General features: G+C 31.5%; 1 protein-coding gene across 11 annotated transcripts in view; it reads left to right on the top strand.

Annotated features, from left to right (window-relative positions):
• The window catches only part of ADGRL2 (adhesion G protein-coupled receptor L2), a 190,329-nt gene that overhangs the window by 158,564 nt on the left and 14,300 nt on the right, over nt 1–17,465 (top strand). For all 11 annotated transcript variants that reach the window (XM_081306572.1, XM_081306570.1, XM_081306571.1 and 8 more), the window contains 7 exons: nt 2,784–2,909; nt 3,324–3,529; nt 4,607–4,780; nt 6,206–6,415; nt 7,365–7,585; nt 8,916–8,982; nt 16,784–16,875. In XM_081306572.1, the coding sequence (XP_081162698.1) occupies nt 2,784–2,909; nt 3,324–3,529; nt 4,607–4,780; nt 6,206–6,415; nt 7,365–7,585; nt 8,916–8,982; nt 16,784–16,875 (1,096 nt within the window). The remainder of the gene's footprint in view (nt 1–2,783; nt 2,910–3,323; nt 3,530–4,606; nt 4,781–6,205; nt 6,416–7,364; nt 7,586–8,915; nt 8,983–16,783; nt 16,876–17,465) is intronic.

The raw sequence follows: 17,465 nt of genomic DNA, 5'->3' as shown, positions 1-17,465 counted from the left end.
AAATCCTGTTGATAGGGATCATTCTGACTTTAAAAGGAATGTGCGTTCGCTGTAGGTTTTGAATCGATAACCTTTATCTGACAACAAAACCTTGTTTGGTCAACGTGTTTTTCTTTTAGTCCTATTATTTTGTAAAGACTTTTATATTAAATGAGTGTTAAAATTTACTGAATTCTTTCTACTTATAATTTCTCTTTAATTTCTAACTAGGTGATATAATATATAATATAATATATAATATAATTGTACATTTTCTAATGTATTAATTTCTGTGTGTTGAGTTAAAACAATTTGTTTGAGATATTATCAAGTGTATGTCTGTTTTATAAAAGATTTTTAACAGTGTCATTATCCTTTTGTTTCATTTCTTGTGTTGTTTTATTTATTTATTTTAGAGGTCTTTTGAAATGAATTGGAACACATTCTTTTTCTGTTTTCTGAAACAGAAAATCTTGTTTAAACCCCAGTGTATACTTAGTTGATTTTATCTAATTGCTATAAAGTATTTTAAAGTGTCTTTATTTTATTTTTTTTGTGAAAATTTCACTTTCCCACAAAACGGCAATTATTGACTGATACAAATTGTTGTAAAGTTGATTAATGCATACTCTTATGGCTTAAATATACCTACTTAAGTTCTGTACTAATGATCCTGTTATTTTTGAAAATTCAAACATTTTTTTCTTTACTATGGACATAATTTTTGAACTGTAGTAATTTGTTGAAGGAAATTAACTCTTTGTACACATATCCCTGTGCACTGGTCCTCCTTTCCTCTTTTCTTTTTCTCTGTTTTAGACAGTGTCTCTCCAGGTTACTTACCCAGGCTGGTTTCAAGTTCCTAGGCTCAGGTGATACTGCTGCCTCAGTCCAAGTGCAGGGCTTACATGCTAAATCTGTACATGTGTATATGTAGAATGGTTGAATGTTTTATGAAAACTCAAAAGAATTTCTTCTTTTAGTCTGTCATTTGTCTTGTTTTGAGGATGACTAAGAATTATAACCCCTTTCAGTGTAAAAAGGAGGTAGTATATATTTAATTGATTGATTTTGTTTTTTTACTATAGAGGGAAGTGAGCCCAGGGGTGCTCTACCATTGAGGTACATTCCAATTTTTTTTTTTTTTTTTTTTTTTTTTTTTTTTTTTTTGAGACAGTTGCCCACTAAGTTGCCCAGGCTGGTTGCAAAGAGCTCTTCTTTACTCAGCTACTCAATTTCCCCAGTAGCTGGGATTATAGGCTTGCACCACCAGGCCTGTCTAGACATATGTTTTTGTCATTTTTATTCTCTTTATATTCTCAGCCCACACACGTGGAATCTGATATGAGGAAAAGAGATCATCTACCTACCACATGTTTAATATTTCCAAACATGAGTCAGTAAAATAAGTACCTCAACCAGTTTCTGCAGCTGATAGAATTCTAGGCATTACATGATTCTCATTATGAAGTTGTATTGTAGTGATTTGACATGTGGTTTAATTGCTTTTAAAAATCTTTTGAGTATCAGTGTTTCCAGATTTACAGCTAAACCTGTATGTTTACGAAACATTTGTGGAAGATTAACAACAACAAAAAAATTAGCATCCAAAAGTTTTAGTAGTTCAATAGAAGTACATGAGCTCATTCTTATAAAAAGAAAGGGAATGAGTGAGTTCATCAGATTTGTGTGTATGTATGTGTTTGCGTCTAGGCAAGAGTAGTTATCCAATGATACAGTTATTAAAGAAGATGAAAGTCAGAGGAAAAGATATAGACTGTAGTTTTGAATTATTATTTTAAAATGTTGCTTTTAAAAAGTTAAATAAATATCAATATAAAGCATGGCGATGTTTAATATAACATTAAACAGCCAATATTTATGTTGATGGTAGTTACTATTAATTATATTTTTGAAATGAAGTAAAGCTTAACACCCTCATTGTTGATCAGATAAATGTTCTCAATCGTCAATGTTTTCTTTATGTGTTTTTCAGTTTGCTACTTCTTTTGAGGGTTTGAAGTTTTTTTTGTGTTTTTTTTGTTTGTTTCTCTGTCCCCCCACCCCCTACCTTCCATTGCAAATTCTTACTTGGCTTTGTAGTACTAAAATAGCCAGTGTGTAAATGACAAGGCATGACTGTATTCAAAGAAAAACTTTATTGATTAAAAACTATAGATCCTATTTTGCCCAACCTGAAGTATGTAAGATTAACAGTTATTAGTGAGAATTAATGGGAAGTTTTAACATCATGACAGTCATTTTCTCGCAAACACTTTCTTTCCTGGCCTTGATACTTTCAAAAATAAGAAAAATGTAGTATTGAAATCTTGATCTCTGTAATTTTATATCTTAAAATGTATCATTTATGTAAATAAATAAATATACAAACAAATTTATACTTCTACCACTGCAAATGTGGTTATTGAAAAGTTATTTAACAAAGAGATGCAAAAGTATCAATTCAAAATATTTTGTTTAACTTCATGATTTAAAAAAATTTTGAAAATTTTTTTTTACTATAAATTTATGCAGTCTTCACACTCATAGGATAAAAGTTTGGAATTGACTCATGACAAAAGCCATAAAAATATGAAGAAAATGTCAAAATGATTATACAAAATATTTCAGAAGGTTTTAAGATCTCTTGGAGTAATTTAGTATTTTTGATTTTAAAATCTAATAGTCAAGTTTTGCAAGTACTGTAAAAGGAAGCAGCTTCTGTGCAATTACCATTTGCCTCTTTTAATTTAAACTAAAGAATTCTCCTTTTTTCCCTCTCTTTTGTCCTTGGCCTCATCCAGTTCTGGAGGTTGCAGTCCTCAGTACAGAAGGCCAGGTCCAGGACTTTAAATTTCCTCTGGGCATCAAGGGAGCAGGCAGCTCAATCCAACTCTCTGCCAATACTGTCAAACAAAATAGCAGGAATGGTAAGACAAACTTTTCTTTAAATTTGTTTCTTTTGTTGTTCAGTTAAACCTACTCTAAAATATTGATCTCTACATCATGTACAACTGCAAGAATGAGATCCTAATTAGAATGTTTTACTCTATGTATGTATAATTTGTCAAAATGCACTCTACTGTCATATATTCCTAAAAAAGAACAAATTAAAAAAGAGAAAGAAAAAAAAATAAAAAAGAGAAAGAAAATAAATAAAATATCATTTGACCCTGACTGTAACAAAAGTGTCTTAAAATTTTTTAAAGTATGTTTAAAATAATGCCCCATACATGTACTCTTAAATAAAGATTCTGTAAGGTTTTTTTCAATGTATTCTCATTGTCTTATTTTATACATAAGCATATTTCCTAAAAGTCATATGATGGTTTCTACCTTCCTAGGGCTTGCAAAGTTGGTGTTCATCATTTACCGGAGTCTGGGACAGTTCCTTAGTACAGAGAATGCAACCATAAAACTGGGTGCGGACTTTATTGGTCGTAATAGCACCATCGCAGTGAACTCTCACGTCATTTCAGTTTCAATCAATAAGGAGTCCAGCCGCGTGTACCTGACTGATCCTGTGCTTTTTACCCTACCACACATTGATGTAAGTTAATGTATGCTAATGAAGCAGTGGAAGGTTATAAAACTAGAGAGGAAGGGAGGTAAAGCTGACATGCTGGGGGTGCAGAGAGGGAGAGGGAGACTATGGGAGGGACACAGGACCTTTCCATTTGAATTTCAAATGTTGGACTAGGTCAGAGACACAAGTTTATTTAAGTCTGTGAACATAAAATTAAATGAGCCTGGTTCAGTGATTATTAGAACTTAAGTGTATTCTTAATGAAAGCTAATTCAGTAATCAACAGGAAAATGTAAATGACTCTAATTTGTTTTCAAATGAAAATTAACTCTTACCTTAGCAGCAGGATAGCTGTGTGTTAACTCTTAGGACTCTGCTTTTGTAGAGTGGCAAATTGTTGTTGTTGTTGTTTTTAAATTGGTTTTATTGATCATATTTGGCAGGGCTGTTATTAAGTATTGTGTTTCAAAAGTAGAAGACTGAGATGTGATTCCTCTGCTGTACCTCAAGTTGATATTTAAATACCTACTCTATGTTCCAAGTAGAGGGAATGAGTGCCTACAGATAACCAAGTAGATTTACAGAATTGACAAAAATAAAATTGTGCAGTCATGGTCCTCGTGTCATATCTGCTTCAGTTGATTTACTCTTAAGAGCCTTGATGTTCTGTGTGATTCAAATGGTTGCTAGTGTATCACTTAGAACTAACCAAAAATGGGCCTCGAATTGAAAGTGGAATTTTAGACATTTGTACCTTACAGAATTTTCTCAGAAAAAAATTCATGGCTCTAATTTTGTCAGAAAGGGGGGGAAATGATTCTAATGTACTATCAGTATGTAAAATCATAAGATGGAAATTATAATTGTGTAAAATGGGTCTTTGGTAATTTAGAGTACACTTTAGAGTGTTTCGGACTATAAAGCTCCTTTTAAGCTAGATGTCTGCCTTGTATAACATAGTCCACAATTTTGCTGATGAAAAACTTTATAGTCCGAAACATGCAAAGTTTAATCTAAATTACCTTTTACACATATTAAACAATTGCCATTGCCATCTTAGAGTGTAAAATCCTAATTTTGTCTTGTCATTTTATTTCCCAGCCTGACAATTATTTCAATGCAAACTGCTCCTTCTGGAACTACTCAGAGAGAACTATGATGGGATATTGGTCTACCCAGGGCTGCAAGCTGGTTGACACTAATAAAACTCGTACAACATGTGCATGTAGCCACCTAACCAATTTTGCCATTCTCATGGCCCACAGGAAAATTGCAGTAAGTATTTGCACTTCTAATTAGTATCAGGGAAAAAACCTCAGAGATTCAAATTCAAAACAGCTTGTATTGTAGTCCTGTTTCTTAGGTGCTTATCGTAACTAAAAGCAAAGTACACATGAATTTCTAATAGTTCCTACACTATCCATATATTTTAAGAAGTAGTATCACTCTGTTATTGTTGGTTTTTTTTTTTTTTTTTGGTACAAGGGATTGAACTCAGGGCCACTCTACCACCTAGCCACATCCTCAGTCCTATTTTTTTAATATCATTTTTTTAAATTTTTTTTAAGTTTTTTTTTTTTTTTAGAGAGAGAGAGAGAGAGAGAATATTTAATATTTATTTATTTATTTTTAGTTCTCGGCGGACACAACATCTTTGTTGGTATGTGGTGCTGAGGATCGAACCCGGGCCGCACGCATGCCAGGCGAGCGCGCTACCGCTGAGCCACATCCCCAGCCCTCATTTTTAAAATTTTTAATTTGTTATATATGACAACAAAATGCATTACAACTCTGATTGCACATATAGAACACATTTTCATATCTCTGATTGTACACCCCAGTCCTGTTTTGTATTTTGTATATCTATCACTGAGTTGCTTAGTGCCTGGCTGTTGCTAAGGCTGGCTTTGAACTCATGATCATCCTGCCTCAGTCTCCTGAGCTGCTGGGATTATAGGTGTGTGCCACCAAGCCTGGCTGTTATCGTTTCTTCTTAAAATCATGCTCTCCAATGTCACTTCATGTAATTGTTGGAGCTAGGGGTTTAAAAACTGAATACCAATGGGTCACACAACAAACAAAAGACTAAAATTTAGCATGCCCTTCCCATTTCAAATGTTGGAATCTCCTTTTAAGACTTTGACCACACACTATGTAAAGTTTCATATTTTGAAAAGCCTGAATGACATCAGGAATACATCTTGGTATTTCTTCTTATGAGGAGAATGTTAGTGAGAAGATAAAAAATACCTTCTGAATTATAGAATTAAAACTCAGGTTTATTGTTTATTCAGCTCTCAGTATGAAAGCATGTAGAAACCCAAAGAGAAAATGAAATTAAAACTTGGCTTATGTGTGTTATCCTAGAAAATCTTTACAGTGTTGATTATTTTTAATCATAATCAAGCATTCTGTATTTTTATCATGAAAATGTTTTCTGTGTTTTTGCAGGTAATTATTCCGATCATTATTTTAAAATATTTGTGCTTTTGAGTTATTTTCTAGGAAATATCTTCCTCTTTCATAAGTCATTCTTCATCAGTATTATAGTCAATGAGATAATAATCTCTTTTTAGTAATGAGCCCTGTTTTAGCTCACATGGATATTATTCTTCAGAGTTCAATATTCAACAAACTGTTTTACTTCTCGTTAATGTTCTGTAGGAATACTAGTGTTCTTCATGTCTTTTTATTTTATAGTATAAAGATGGAGTTCATGAATTACTTCTCACAGTCATCACCTGGGTGGGAATTGTCGTTTCCCTTGTATGCCTGGCTATCTGCATCTTCACCTTCTGTTTTTTCCGTGGTCTACAGAGTGACCGTAATACTATTCACAAGAACCTTTGTATCAACCTTTTCATTGCTGAGTTTATTTTTCTAATTGGCATTGATAAGACAAAATATACGGTAAGCACCTGTTAAGATTATTGACCTTGGATCTTTGAAAATTCTTTAAATAGGTATGAATTCGTGTATGAGGTTGCTATTAATTGTTGACATTATAGTTTGTTAAAACTGACATGGTGATATTGAAGTATAATTTGTAATTAATTAAAAACAGCTCAATCATGAAGTAATGAATTAATTTATTTTGTTATTAAGGTACAATTGTGTTTTCTGGGTTATTAGGATGTGTAATTTGAATATAAGAATGCTAGGGTACTGAAAATATACTAGTTTTTAATTCCTATTGTGCTTACATAGTCATTCTGACTAGTGAACTTCTTCATATTTAGAGCAATGTATTTGTTATCTTGAGGTCTCAATTGTCAGAAACAGAATTTAATTAGTTAATACATCATCCTATATTCTTCTGTGTTGGGATGAATTTAAAGAATGTTCCATATAAGATAGGACAATAATCCTACTTAATTAAGGCCAGGGTATTTATCACTAGAATAAGCAGTTTAAATTTTTGTTATATAAAACATAGAAATAATATATTTTTCGCAAGTATTTTAGAAAATATAAGACTTATAAAGCAAATCATAGACAAGCAGAAGAGTTAGATTTTAAAATGGATAATTTGAGAAGACATTAAGATTTGTTTTCTATTTGATATTTAGTTTGACCCAAAACGGTAATGTCTTACCCCGATGAAATCTAGCACACTTGCTGTTATTCTATGCAAGTGTTATATTCTTCATGTTTGGCAGTGTTTTTTAACTTTTGTTTCCAGTTATGAAAAGTGATATCCATTTTTTTTTGAGAGAACAGTAGTTTTAAGTAAAGATGTGTTTATAAAAAACAGGATTTGTGTGTATTTTATAGTTTTAGCAAGCTATTTGTATTCATAAGTTTTCTCTCTCTCTCTCTCCCTCTTTTTTTTTTTGTTGTTGTTGTTCTTTCCTTACAGATTGCATGCCCAATATTTGCAGGACTTCTACACTTTTTCTTTTTGGCAGCTTTTGCTTGGATGTGCCTAGAAGGTGTGCAGCTCTATTTAATGTTAGTTGAAGTTTTCGAAAGTGAATATTCAAGGAAGAAATATTATTATGTTGCTGGTTACTTGTTTCCTGCCACAGTGGTTGGAGTTTCAGCCGCTATTGACTATAAGAGCTATGGAACAGTAAAAGCGTAAGTAATTGCAAGCGACCTGAGTGTTTTTCAAGTGAATAATTTTTTAAAGCCTGTTAGCTGTCAGTGAGGGTCCCTGACAGACTAAAATAGCATCTGAAAGCTTTATTGGTAAGAGAATGGGCATGCCGTGCACAAATTACAATCAAGTCTTTTGTAATTTTCTAGGTTCAGAGGATTTGTACTCTAGTGAGGCAGATTCTACATTATGGACTTTCTTTTTAACACAAAAGATTGACCTGAAACAAATTGAAAGAGTAAATAACTTTTTGGCCTTAGAAGATATTAAGTAAAAATTCTTCTGAACTTAACGCATCTGACAGGTTTAACTACTCAGTTTTAAGCTAATGCTTCATTAGCTCTCTTTGTGCAGCCGACCCTGTAGCTAACTCTTGTTCTGAATGGTGACACTAGCAGCACATTCCATTCCATATGTTTAACTTTGATAATATTTTATGAGGCAGTTAGAAAAGGATTAAAATAAGTCTCTGTCTTTCATTTATAAAAATATAGTTATTTACAGAAAGTAACAGAAGGTAGACATGGCCATGTTTCTAAGGATTTTATTTTATTAGGGGCATGAATGTGCCTTCCAATTCTGCTTATTTTTTTTTTCCTTTGATAAAACTAGTTATATGAAGACTCTTTTGGAGTAGAGAAAGCTTTTTGATTGTAAAGATGATGAAAAACAAATAAAAGAAATTCAGCAGGGATTCAAGGTTATATCAAAAATGAACCACTAAGTAAAATATGTCTTAATAAGTTAATGCATCATTTACTGTAATTCTCTGCAAGTTCTGTGCTTTGATTTTTTTTCCCCCAGTATTTGTCCATTCCTAATGAAGGCATATTTATGCTGTTCTGTTTCATAACAAACATGACATCTGAACATTTTTTTCCTTGTCTGTTTCATAGGGTTAACACTTTATTTCAGATAGACCTGAAAGGCAAATTTTGATGATTACATATAGTACTTCAAAATGATGAGGCCATTTGGAATTTGAGATTTCAAATCTTTCTTAATAAGATTAAGAGTCTTTAAGGATTTAGGGGTGGGTGGGATTTATTTTTTTCCCTGTATAAGCATAATTTTGTATGCTTTTATCAGGTAAATAACTTGAAATGGAAAATGGCAGGTTGAAGTAAATTGCTGTCCTTTGTTAAATTCGCGCCAACTCAGAATTATTAGAATTGTTTTTGTCCATAGTGAATTTTCAAAAGCAAATTTAGAGATCGTTTTGTGTTTGTTAAGTTTTAAAAATTTATTTTTCTTGTGATGTTAAATATCCAGTGAGGCTACTTGATACATATTCTTTTGTTTTCAAAACAGTTGCTGGCTTCGTGTTGACAACTATTTTATTTGGAGTTTCATTGGACCTGTCACCTTCATTATTCTGGTAAGAAGACTCTGTTTTCCCTTTCGTTTTAGCTGCTACTTTAGAAATATTATTCAAAAATAACTTAGTTTATGGTTAATTTATGTATTCAAAAATTATATGGACATTCTATGTTACAGGATAATATTATTTATTATATTTTAAATATTACATCATTATCGTGTTTATACACTTGCTAATTAACTTTCTGAAAATCACATCTACTGAAAAATACTATTTCCCATTTCTAATTAATTGTGTCAAAAAATCTAAAAGAAATACTTATAAGCCATGTTATGAATTAAATGAATGTTTTAGAAAAGTGAATTAACATTACCTTAATTGTTACCTTAATGTCAACATAGTAATTTAGTAGTTTAAGTGAATGTCCATACCCTAAATTGTTTTAAGAGATATTAAAGTTTAAAAGTTTAGATTAATAGAGGACTGTTAAGCGAATTTTAAACTCATTAGGAATAAAATAAACTTTTTTAAGACTTAAAATACCAAAAAAAAAAAAAAAAAAAGACTTAAAATACCAAACAAGGACTGGGGATGCAACTGGTTTTTAAGAATTTTTATTTTTAAATGAATTTGATACAAGTTAAGATTAGTAACATTAAGGGCTGGGGATTTGGCTCAAGCGGTAGCGCGCTTGCCTGGCATGCGTGCGGCCCGGGTTCGATCCTCAGCACCACATACCAACAAGGATGTTGTGTCTGCTGAGAACTAAAAAATAAATATTAAAAAAATTCTCTCTCTCTCTCTCTCTCTCTCTCTCTCTCTCTCTCTCTCCCCTCTCTCACTCTCTCTTTAAAAAAAAATTAAAAAAAAAGATTAGTAACATTAAGGTTTTTTTAAACTTCTTACATTATCCTTAGTCATACTTCAATTATACTAAAAACAAAAGAATGTAACTAAAGCATTAAGAATTGGTATTGTTAATCATATCTATTTAATAAATAGAAAACAAGTTGAAACACAAGCTTTAATATTACCTTTATCTTTTTATTGCTATGTTCAGGATTTTGTTTCTTTATTTCAAAAAATTGGCACATGAGCTTCTTATGATATTTTTATAGTTAATTCGTGTTTCCTAAAGTTTGGAAAACCTTTTAGTAGTTGAAGGAAACTTTAAACCACTCAAGTGTATGTGCATTTTTATTCTCATTAAAATTGATTATTTTCAACAATTATATTTACAAAGCAAAATAAAAATACAAGATGGATGTTTATGTGAATTAAATCAGTAAAATATTCTCTAGTGTTCTTAGGTGAGCTAATTTCTTATCAGAATTATTCAATCCAGATAACTATTTCAGTTTGTATTCTTAGTGTGTGTATGTGAATACAGCCTCAGTTTATCTTGAATTAATGACAGACAATTGACATGAAGAGGTATGATCTTTAAAACCACAGGCTTCTCTTTTCCCCTAAGTCCTTGGCCAAACACATTTATACTTTGGAAACTATAAAGACCACTTTAGGGATATTCACACTATAAAAATGTCATATGTTTACTTCTGTTGTACTGAAGTTTTATTTTATTTTTATAAACATAAGTACCGACTTTAAAACATTAAAAAGAAAAAGACATTTTATTTGGCAAAAGGAGCTAATGTTCACACATACTCAGCTTTGAGGAAGAAAAGAGGTAAAACACATTTTATTTGTATTACCCATTTAAAAAGCCTCATATTAATTAGACTCTTATTATTATCCTCTACCAAATCCTTTAGGCTGAGATGTGTGTAGGGCTTTTAGAACATTTTCCTGAACTTAAAAACAAACAACAACAACAACAAAAAGAAACCAGCAGGTAGCAATCACAGTATACACCTCCTTGGAATTCTTCTCCTCAGTTGCCTTGCCTTCTATTCCTCCCAACACACAGTGAAACTACATGTGGTACAAGAGTGCCAAGCAATCTTGCAAAACACCATGTAACCTAAACTAAAATATAATTGTACAGCATAAGCTTGCTGAAAATACACTTACCTACATTTATTCTCTGACAATACATTTAAAACTCAATTCAGACATACATCTTAATAATATAAACTATATTGTATACTATTCATTTATGTTCTATTCTTATAACAAAAAATAGAAAATATAGTGTTGCATTTCCAGCTTTTTTGAATTGAAACCATTTAACTTCCTAGTATTAAATAAGTGTACATTTTTAATAATAATGTTCTATGAAGAAAAATAATATGCTAAGGAAGATAAAACTTCCCACTTCTGCATCTCTATAGAATGTCTTGCCTACAGGCACTGGAGTTATTATATCTATGAGAAAAGTGCTGGTAAGTAATGAGCAGTGGGAAACCATTAGTATGCCTGAAATGGTTTAATGAAAGCTTGGATCATGACACGTCAGGAGCTGTTCTTATCATTTGGACAGCTCCATCTGCATCATTAATAATTAATTCAGTTCAGTAAGAGTTCAGCTCACACACTCATTTAGAAATCTTCTTCAGAGAACACCTCTCTGGCTGCTAGTCCCAGAGAGAAATAGGTTTCTGCTTGGCTAATAGCAAAGATCTAGAGATACAAGTACAGTTTTAGAGTTGCATTTGCCAGGTAGCAAAAGCTCCAGGGAGGACAAAAAGGGTCAGAACATGTGCAGTTCAGCTAGGTTACTTCAGAGTGGTGTTTCTGTTCTTCTGTCTTATCATATCCATGTCAGCACTGCAAGCTGTAGAATGAATTTTAAGCTGCTAAGCTCAGACGGATGTGATTCAATTGAGCAGGTTGATGACCATAAAGCAAACTGTGCTCTCCTATAATCTGTGGTACCTTTTTCTTTTTTATAAACTTTTTTGTATTTTTATTTTATCAAATGGGTGATTTTTAACTATGTCATGTTATTAAGCAGCATTGGATTTTTTTGTAGCAAACTTTTCTGGCAGGCTATTTTAATAATTATTTTTGCAATTATTATTTGGGAAGTGTTGAAAGAATGATATTGGTCGGTGGATCAGAAAGAATGCCCTAGTTTGGTGATTTAGTCTTTTTAGCTATATAGGGGGAAAAATATTTTTTTTCTTCTGGATTTACTCCCACCCTTTCACATAGTATTCTATGAAGACATTCCCACCGATCTATTTATACCTGCACACATACAGGCATAGACCAGAGTTAATATTTGATTAATTTTTGACTGAACAAATTGCTTCATCTCTAAAATTAATCATGAGCTTATGGGTTGACATACATACCTAACATAATCCTAATAACCTATACTTAAGGGTGACTTCTATGTGAATAATTGAGTAACTACATGTACTTACCAGGTTAGACAAATCTTTGTGTGTGTAAAAAGTTGATAGCTCCAACTTTTTCCTTTCTGACTTACACATAAAACCTTCCAACCTATCTTAAAATGTTATGTTTAAATTGAGTGGTATTTATGTTTGGGAGGAGAAAAAAAAATACAAAAGACAGAGGTAAAAACTGACCTCCTTGGGGTGCAGGTGAGAGGAGCAGCAATTGAATGATGTCTGTTCTGTCCCTTCATCTGCTTTCCAGTGACAAATAGGGGAAACTCTCTTTGTGTGATTAATTTTTAAATGTATACCAAAGACAGGAAAATATATTGAGGAAAAATAAAATAAGAAGGAGAAAAAAAATCACTTATTTTAACCATAAATAAATAAATAAATAAACAAACAAACAAACAAACAGGGAGGGAAGAAGGAAATGAATGCCCACCTGGAAAGATCCATGAAGAATTATATCATGAAGAAAATGCAAAGAATCTAGGAACTTGGGTTTGCAGACTGAAGTTTAAAATCAGGTGTTTTGTCTGAAAGTGAATATTGTGGATTATAGAATTTATCAAAGATGTTTCTGTTTGCTTCTTTATCTCTGTTTTTTTTTCCTATTGTTGTATTTTAAGAGAACAAGAAAGAAAGGGTAGTGAGAATCTATTGAAATATATCCCACAAAAATGATAATTCTTACCTCCTGAAAAAGATCATAACAACAATATTTATTCTGTGAAACGAAAATTTAACATTATAATTTTTTAAGCATTGAAAAAATAAGAGAACTGTAAAACCACACTTTAAAAAGATGTATTTTTGCTTCAGTATTTATCCTACTTGTTTCCAGGAAATATTTCACTGCCATATGCTGTTGGCAGTACCATATAAAATTGTTTAATATCTATATGGTATAAGTATTCCATTTTTCTAATAAACTAGTAAATAATTCATGTCAGTGAAATTTTAGTTTTTTTTTTTTAATGAATTGGGGAAACACTCATTTTAGGATTTTTTTTTTTTTTGCCATCTTATTTTAGAGTATGACTTGAATGCTTTTTTTCATACTTTCTTTGTTTTGAAATGATGAAATGTTGTCTTATTAAGTGTCATTGATTCGTTATTTTTATGCTTTCTATTTCATAGACTAAATTTGTGCAGGGTTTAACTAAATTTCTTGAAAACCTGTGCATTGACTGTAATGGTTATTTTTAGTTTCTTTACATTGGAAAATTTATGAACATTTGGAAAATCATTTGAGTACAAAAATCCTTCGAGGGTTTTAGGATTATTTTCCCAGTATTTTTAGTTGTCTTTAGAGAAACTCCTTTTAAGTCTTCTTAATGCAATCAATGCTAGCTTTGTGAGAACAGCTTTTTAAAACTTTAGTTTTATATTCACATTTGGGATTTCTGAATTTGTGTAGTATTTAGTTACACGAGAATGTAACTGACATAACAAGCTTTAGAGAAGACATAATGGACAGTTAAGCATTCAGGTTGACTAGTAGGTAGAAGGGTGAGCATTTAGGTTGTGGAATGGTGGAAGTTTCCAGAGGAAATGGATAGTTAGTTAACTCTGGTCAGTCCATCAATTGGAAGTCATTCCAAGAGTACCCCTGTTATGCAATTCAGGGTTTCTTTGAGGCAGTATTGTATATATTAATTGATTATTTATTTCAACCTCATTTATCATTGCTTGTTCACTTTTACATTGGCTTCTGCCTTGAAGAAGCAGAATCTTGGTTTTGTTTTGTTTTGTTTTTTAATAGAATCAGTATATCTGTTGTTCAAAGACTCTTAACTTTCCTACCCAGAACAAATTGGTTAATTTTATTTGGAAATTCTGTGGGCTGTGGAGCCAGACCACAGTATATTGAATCTCAACACTGACATTATAATAGCTAAGTAATCTTTGGGAAGACACATCTCAATAATTTGTAAATTGGGCATACAAGACTGTCTGCCCATCTGGCAGTAGGATGATAGCTGGCTTTTACCCCTGAGATTTTATATATTTTCTGAACTTGTTGATATATTAAATACAAATAAAACATATTTTGTTTAAAACCTCAGTTGAGTGAAGGGAATGAAAGAGGAGAAAAGTAGCCAACAGTATATGCTTTAAGGATTAAATGAGAATTTTTTTTTTTTTGTGTGTGTGTGTGTGTGTGTGTGTGTGTGTGTGTGTGACATATTCAACTGGGCTACTTTTCATTCTTAACTAGGAAAAAAATGTCTTTAACATATATAAGCTTTAATTATATTTCCCTATAGGTAGATTTTAATTTCTTATTTCAGTTTTATTGAAAAATGTTTTTATTCTTAGACTGTTTTTTTTTTTTTTTTTGCCTGATTTTGTTCACTGAAAAAAATATTGTTCTGATAAGTTCATCCCTGGACTTTTCTACTCATTTTATTTTTACAGCATACTTTACACAATCCACATTTCCTCACATTTACATTCATTACTCTATGTATAATTGTAAACATTGTGGTAGATAATAAATAGCCTTTTTGCTTTCTATTTTGTTCCTAAGATGAGGAGAGGAAATAATTAATATGCTTAGAAAGTAATGAATAATAAATTGTGGCCTTATATATTTTGGGAAATTAATAAAGGGGAGGGGGAACCCTATATCTAGAAATTTGCAATAAAAGAAATGTTTGTATTAAGACATTCACAAAGAAGTGGAAACAGAGTGAAGGATTTTAACTGAATCTGTGAAGCAGATTAGCCGAGGATGGGTATCAGTTTGTTTACATGGGTTTTGGTTTGTTTTTAAGATATTTATGCAGTTCTTCCTTTTAACCATTCTTCAATTTTACTAGTTAAGGCTGCTGTTCTATAAGCTATAGGAATAATAACATGTTGATTTTGTATATTTTTTTAATTAGAGATACACTTTACCATAATGCTTTTAAAACCTAATCAATATTTACTGTATTATCAAATGGTTCTCTCAAATTAATTTCTCAAAGGCAGAAACTGTCTTGTATTCTCAATACAATCAGCATATCTTATGTAGAGCAGTCAGGACAATAAATATTTGTTGAATGAAATGTATTATATTGTAACATCCCTTAAAATTCAAGCATATATTTTGTGACTTGCTGTAATAATCTTTAGCAAATAAAGCAAAAATAAAATGTTTCTACAATTTTACTTATGTTAAGAAATTAATCTTTAAATACTTTAAAACAAAAAGCTGCGTTTGTCCTCCAGTAATTAACATGGAAGAGTAGGACACTGTCTGCCAACATGTATAAGTTAGGCCCATTAACCTCATTTTATCCCGTAAAGAATAAGGCATAGTAGACAACATGATAAAGAGTTTGGATTAAAGCTTTTGCTCTGTTCCCAAACTTATCTTTCATAGGAAGGACTTAGAAAGTTTAATTTATTGTCCTACATAAACTTTCCTAATTACAAAAGTTAGAAGTAGTGATGGATGAATAAAATAACATTATCATTTGATCATGTGTCATTGTGACTCGATAAAAAGGATCATATTACTGTAACAAAGTTGTGTTGATTATCTGTTCCCAAGGAATTGAATTCATCTCCACCTACAGTGGGTCCTTATAAATATACCATTTGAGCTGTTACTAACTCATATAATGTTTTAGTCTCTTTTAAAATAATAATCCAAAACAAATGTTAAAAAATCCAGGAACACTATAGTTTAGTTCTATTTTTAGAACATAAAAGTGGAATTGCCACCTTTCCATAGTTCTGCCAGGTGCCGGTAGAAGCAAATACAAATTACCAACCTTTGTCTCTCCTCAGTCAAAACACAACCTCTTTTTCTGAGTTCACTCTTGTTGACCTCTGGGCATCCCAGACCTTCTATGTTAGATTCCATCTTCCCCAGGTTGATTTTGTTTGCATCTAGATTCACAGCACAGCAGAATGTTTAGAACTGAAACAGCCTTTTGTCAGAATTTACCAATTTGCATGTGACAAAAAGATACAGGAGAAAAAGGACTCATGGTTAAATAATGACTAAGTAATGGTTAAGTAGGACTATATATATATTTTTAAAATTTGTCCTCATCTAGAAGAGTTTTCATATTTTATTTCACTTTCTCCTCACAATGACCTTAGAAAGTAGGTTGTGCAGATGTTATTAATCTCATTTAATTAATCAAAATCAAGAGCTAGACTCTTATCCAAGTCTTATGATTCCAACCCAGGGATTCTTCCTGAAGCTGATGTAAATGGTCCTTTTAAGAAATTCACTTCAGTATTTATTCCATGGGTTTTAGGCTCTGGAGTATATGTAGCTAAAGAGACTAATTTAGGTTTGGTAATTTATATAATCATTACCACATGATACTGACTCATTAAGGTTGCAATTTCATGTCAAATGATCTATTGAAGAATTGATCATATGGAGTGTGTTTTACATAGACCGAAGTTGATCATCACATACCTAAATTCTCTCCCATATCCACATACTATTGATGCATTAGTTCATTAACTATATTTGGAAAAAAAATGTTTTTACTTTCTTTATAGTGATCCAATTCTTTCTTTATTTGTTATAACAGTTAAATATCATCTTCCTGGTGATCACATTGTGCAAAATGGTGAAGCATTCAAACACTTTGAAACCAGATTCTAGCAGGTTAGAAAACATTAAGTAAGTATTTTGTATTTTAATTTTAGCACTTGACAAGCTAAGTAAAAGATATTCTCCACAGGGAACACAGGTATTTTTGCCTTCTGTCAACTGTAGAAATTATTCAGAATGAAGTTTTACTGATCAAAGTTGAGTCTCACTGTTAACTATGTTACAGACATGGGTCAAAAGTTAGATAATTCTGTCTTGATTTAGAATGAAGAAATTGTTTCAGTAGCTTTGTGGAAATTTCATATCACTATAGCAATTTCATTTGAATTGAAAATGCAATTCAAAATGATGTTCTTGTTTGCATGGCTGATAGGATTTTATTAAGTTTGTTTTGTTAAATGACTTTTTGATTTAAGGATTCTAAGCAGTTTCTCCTCCTAATCCTGTTTTCCTAAGAGAATTTACTCTATTACTATTGTTAATGTGAAGATGATCTGTTGTTTTTATGCTAATTAAACAAATGTTTACTTTATCTCACTAGTGTTATTGCAATATTCTATCAATGGAAAAATGCTATCTAATTAACGAAAAATTGATAGCTGTTGATTCATTAAATCATCTTATGGAGGTATTTTCAGAGTTATTTTAAAAAATATGAG

This window comes from Spermophilus citellus (genome assembly GCF_964194105.1).
Source record: "Spermophilus citellus genome assembly, chromosome: 9".
Lineage (NCBI taxonomy): Eukaryota > Metazoa > Chordata > Mammalia > Rodentia > Sciuridae > Spermophilus > Spermophilus citellus.
Note: the sequence above shows the minus strand (reverse complement) of the source record. Positions and strands in the feature narration are given on the sequence as shown.